The following is a 5002-nucleotide window of genomic DNA, read 5'->3' as shown; positions in this document are numbered from 1 at the left end:
GGCCGGCGACGCGACACCGCGAGCGTTGGAGGAAGCCATTTTGGATAACTACGCTCGCTCGCCCGGCCGCCGCTGCGCGCGCGCTGGGATGACGAAACGAGCGGGCGATCGCTAAGCGCCGTAAATCCGCTCGCCGCCTCAGCGTACTGGCGCATGCGCAGTGGCGTTTCCGCTGGTCCGCTCCGCTGCGCTTCCCGCTGGCCTGCTCTGCTAAAACTCTAATATCCCGCGCGAACGCTTCTGAAACAGGAATGCAACCAGCTAAAACGCCCCGGAGGTGCTTCAGTGCACACGAGGACCTCTGTCTTCTTCGGGAGGTGGCCGCGGCGAAGCCGTTTGGCGATGACATCAAGTGGGTGCATGTTCTCGCTGCGGTGAATCGGGCGGTGGGCCGGGAGCTCACCCTAAGAGGAATAAAAGATCGTGTAGACATTTTGCTGGGATACTGGAAGCGGCAGGACGCCAAGAACCTTAAAAAGTGAGTATATTTGTTCATTCTGCACGTCATGCTTTCAGGCCAACCCCCAACGACAGTCTTGTGTTCCGCTTTCTCGTCTCGTTTTTCTGGCGCTGTTTTATCGCTGTTAGCTGGCGCGCATGTTTATCTGACGATCGTCCCTTTGCCTATTCAGGTCGGGTACAGAGGAGCAGTACTCTGAAAAGGAGGAGATCTTGCAGGACTTGTGGGATTTTTGCGAAAGTGTGAAGTACGAGCCCAGGATTGCTCCCAGAGGTGCCGCCTGCGCGGCGCGAAGGCGGAGGTTGGAAGCGGAGCCCCCGGTAAACACGAACGAGCTGCCGGGGGTGACGCTCTCAGACGACGGCACAGGCGACGGCGCGCTCGGTTAGTTGATGACGCCTACTGTTGTGCTGTCTTCTCTTTTCTGTTATTAATTGAAAGCAGGTTCTGCTGCCGAGCTGTTGCAGAGCGTATACCTGCCATCTGCTGCCAGCCCTGGTGCTGAACCGGGGCAAGAGAACGAGCAGCAGGAACAGCGCGCCTCACCAGAACCAACACAGCAGCAGCGGCCTCCCTCGACTGAGCTACAGCGGCGCCAACCTGCAAGTGTGCAGCACGCCCTCCCAGGCACGAGTAAAGGGAAGTGTGGAGAAAGGTTTATACACTACTTCTACATAGCAGAACGATATGCAGGAGAGCATCATAAGAAGACGCCAGTGAATGCATCTTAAAAGGGTTACCAGTGCATGTAGACGAGAACACTCAAGCAAGAAAAGGCAACAGAAAGCGGTGAACTGCAACTGATCTTTTATTCAGACTCTAAAACATCCACTGTGAAGGCCAAGAGAACCTTCCCGTGTATGCTTATCGTTTGCACTGGAAACCACTGCGCACTCTGCATAGCGGAGCAAAAGCACACTTTTTACTGTACGAAGCTAAGTAGTCCCAAACAACAGTCTTATGTTCTCGAAGAAAAGAAGTAGACTATCTGGAGCAACGAGGGTGGCAAGCATCTTTCAAGATGCTACACTAACTAGCCCACCGAGCCACCCCTGAGAAACTAAATGCAGTAATCAGTCACAGTTTATGTATTTCTGTCCTTTAGTGTAGACAAGTCGGCCTTCAGTGTGCTCACAGTTATACAAACTGTGGTTCTGTTTTGTGACTGTTTCCAAATTTTTCTGAATCACATGCATTCAGTTCCCTTACATGTGCACTGAAAAAATCTCAACAGCAAGAAGGGCAATGAACAAGGCAAATGTTAAGTAGGCACACATTTCGCCAAAACCACCAGCTCCCTGTAGAAGTGCAGCTTGCTGAGCCAGTTGGTACATGTCGAGGGAACGGAAACCAGCGAAAAGGACGCAAAACACGAGGAGAGACGAGAGCCAGTGTTGTGTTGTCTCGTCTTTCCTCGTGTTTTGCGTCCTTTTCGCTGGTTTCCGTTCCGTCACCACCTCCCTAATGCATCTTTCAGACATAAAACTTCAACAGATTTCACAGCAAGCTTTGACAGAATTCACAGCAAACATCTAAAACTTAGGCAATTAAACACTCAACTGCAGCACAGTTACGGGTTTTACAACGGCGATGTGTTACTGCTGATTATGGAGAGCGTGTTCTTTGCTTGTTGTTACACAATTACGCAACAACGTCCGGTGCAGTGCATAAACTCGCATTAACTGAATGCCGGAATTTTTTTGCCTTCACAGGAATAAGAGGCTTGAAAAGACTCGGGCTGCAGCTGCTAGGCCAAAGAGAAAAAAACGAACTAGATTTGCGCTCCAGGGAGCTCGAAATCGAAAAAAATGAAAGTTCGCAACGAGGACCGTCGTCTGGCTCTGGACGAGCGGAGATTGGCCCTGGACGAAAAGAAGCACCGCTTCGAAGTTGAACGCTGGAGAGGTGAACGGGAGAGCCTATTCGACGAGATAAAAAAAAATGCTTGATGAACAAACCACCAAATTGGCGCAGCACCACAACACATAAGACAACACCACCACAACACGTAAGTAGAGAAACATCTCCAGTGGGATCACATTTCGTACACGTAAACTCAAATACAACTTTATTTAAAATGCAATGGTTCAGCCTCGAGGACGCCTAAGGTTGTAGATTATTTATTTATTAGGAGGTAACGGCAAGACATCACTGCGCACCAGCATTTTTCTTGCGCCGAGGGGTCTAAAACGGGTAGTTCCAGCAAAAACACGTTCGGCTGGTTAACAGTTTTGAAAACTGCTTTTTAAATGTATGGAAGTGTATGTCTCGCCGGAACAATACGGGTAATTTCATTGAAAATGAGATACTGTCGTGTTGTACCTAGAAGTCATCAGGTAAGAGAATCTTAATTCTTTGATAAATTGTCGTCTTCATTGCATCTGTCATCTATTTTTTTTTTGTAGTGCGAAAGGATCCAGCGTCAAGTGGAAACCTGACAACACCATACGGTATGCAATTCTTCAATAAAGTCTTTGTTTTCGAAGCTGCTTGTCATGGAACACTACCGTGGGGCAAAGCGAACCTCGAGAACTGGTGGTTCAAGGCCCAAGTGTAGGGATACGTCGACACTGTACACACATTTCGCACTGTACAGAGGGGACTTACATGCATGGGAAATTAGATGACACTGCCAGTAATGTTGTGGCATTTAACAAAGTATAGCGGAAACGCTTGTAACAAAACGAAATCACAATTTCTCCAAACGAAGAAACACAGGAATGTCAGTTTTTTGCACTTTTCGCTCGGCAGATTTCATCCACTAGAGTGTCATAACAAGTAGCGTACATTTAGTACAGCAAATGACAGCCACAAGATCATTCTAAAGCATGGCTCGCCAACAAACTTTGTTTCGATAACTGTGTGTGGTTGTACAACACTATTTGCGGGCAAAGTAAACTTCAAGCGGCGGTGGTTCAAGGCCGAAGTACTGCGATACCTGGGAATCGTACAAGCAGGTATGACAGTTTGCGAGTAGTGCGCTGGCCTTATAAATGCGGGGCAGCTTCTGCCGGTAGAGCTTCTGGTTTTTTTTGAAGTCTACGAAGGCAAACAGTCCCACAATTTTTCCAAAACCCCACTCCACAGCCTGCCTCACACTACTCATGGCTTTGTTGAAAGCACATTGTTCAGGAGTGAGGAGAGCTCCGCCATAGGGCTTGAGCAGAAGGGGCCGCAACGGGTAGGCAGGGTCCCCGTATATGCAGTAGTCGTGACCTTGAACGAGGTTTTGTAGCTTCGTATATGCGGTGCTGTTTCCAAAGTTACCTGAAAGAATAAATTACGATTAGCTGGAGCTGCGCCCGTTCCTAGCAGGGAAGGAGGAGGCGAGTGACGTTCAGCAGCGGTTTGATCCACCAGCTGTGCTTGTCATTTACTCGCCTGAATCGTGTTTGCTGCCGGGGTATGATCCGTCCAACTGGCAGATTATGCCATTTGGGCACATTATTGCTTGGTACTTCAGGGCGTGGACTCTCTTGTGGCCGCTGAAGTACACTTTCTGGTTCCTTGTTGGTCGACATATTGGCCGCGCCGTGCCATCGATGAAGGCCCAGCAATTTTCAGCGGGGCACCTTTCGCGTGAACGGCCTGCAAAAATAACGAACGAATATGTCAGAAAGTTGTAATTGCAAACGTACAACTCTAATTATTCTCGCTTGCCTGTGAGAACTTTTCTAGGGTGTCGAGGTTCAGCCACGTGTGGTTATTAACGTCGTCCAGAAGGTGGAAGAAGTACTCGATGTGCCTGAGCACTTCGTTCGTCAATGACGATATGGTCGAGCTGTGTCGGACGAAAAGGTGTTCCAGATCGCGCAGCCGGTTTGGGTAGGCTAGTCTTCTTAGCGTGATGCAAAGGGCCTCGTCGCCGGGAACTGACACCCTCTGCGGAGTTGTTACCTTGTCAGGTATGCACAAGGCTCTCTTTAGCCTGGGTACATCGCCCTTTTCAAACCGAAAGTACGTTCTGAACACGCCACTGTCGATCGCATCAATGTTCAAAAGACCTTGCATGGAGAGTGGGTCACGCCGTGTCTCGCCCAGAACCTCTAAACACAAGACGTCGACTATTTCGGACCATTTCAACCGAGTCAGGAGCAGGGGGTTCTGCAGTATGCTCTTGGGCATTGTTCAAAGCAGTTATCAGCGGCAATTTGCAGCGGCAAGCCACACACTGTCTGCTAAAAAGCGCGGCAACAAACAGCTGGCTTGGAGCTTCGGCTTCAGTTGGCGTTGGTAACGTACTTTCCTCAGTTTAACGACTTCGCTAAAAGATACAAATCACCGTTAAAGTAAAATTATATGTACTGAAACATGACGTTCCTTTTTATTTAGGCGTTTCAGCATAATAAATAAATCTATGTTTTTTTTCCTATCACGGTAATTCACATCTCAACAGATAGATGGCGCAGTGTACAGCGCTCCGCTCTTGCTGGCAGCCGATCGCCCAGCTAAAACTCTTTTTCCCGCGCTGCGTTCCGCACGCTTTCCGCTCGCCCGCTCCTCTCCGCTGAACGTAAACCCGCTTAGCTAAAACTGTCTATT

General features: G+C 49.1%; 1 protein-coding gene and 1 pseudogene across 1 annotated transcript; one reads left to right on the top strand and one right to left on the bottom strand.

The window, feature by feature from the left end:
- Positions 1–233: 233 nt before the first annotated feature.
- On the top strand, positions 234–1496 carry LOC144141968 (uncharacterized). The gene is made up of 3 exons (XM_077673402.1): positions 234–478; positions 633–844; positions 905–1496. Exons 1-3 carry the CDS (start codon positions 252–254, stop codon positions 1189–1191), a joined length of 726 nt encoding a protein of 241 aa, XP_077529528.1. The 5' UTR covers positions 234–251; the 3' UTR covers positions 1192–1496.
- Positions 1497–3338: 1842 nt separating this feature from the next.
- On the bottom strand, positions 3339–4585 carry LOC144143275 (uncharacterized; annotated as a pseudogene).
- Between the last annotated feature and the right edge of the window lie 417 nt (positions 4586–5002).

This window comes from Haemaphysalis longicornis, unplaced genomic scaffold (genome assembly GCF_048455015.1).
Source record: "Haemaphysalis longicornis isolate Haplotype H1 unplaced genomic scaffold, Haemaphysalis longicornis Haplotype H1 scaffold_6, whole genome shotgun sequence".
Taxonomy (NCBI): Eukaryota; Metazoa; Arthropoda; class Arachnida; order Ixodida; family Ixodidae; genus Haemaphysalis; species Haemaphysalis longicornis.
Note: the sequence above shows the minus strand (reverse complement) of the source record. Positions and strands in the feature narration are given on the sequence as shown.

Excerpts from the sequence above, each read along its gene's own strand:
- LOC144141968 (XM_077673402.1), top strand. The coding sequence starts at position 252 with ATGCAACCAGCTAAAACGCCCCGGAGGTGCTTCAGTGCACACGAGGAC. Across the intron at positions 479-632 it reads GACGCCAAGAACCTTAAAAA|GTCGGGTACAGAGGAGCAGT; the intron begins GTGAGTATATTT and ends TTGCCTATTCAG. Across the intron at positions 845-904 it reads CACAGGCGACGGCGCGCTCG|GTTCTGCTGCCGAGCTGTTG; the intron begins GTTAGTTGATGA and ends AATTGAAAGCAG.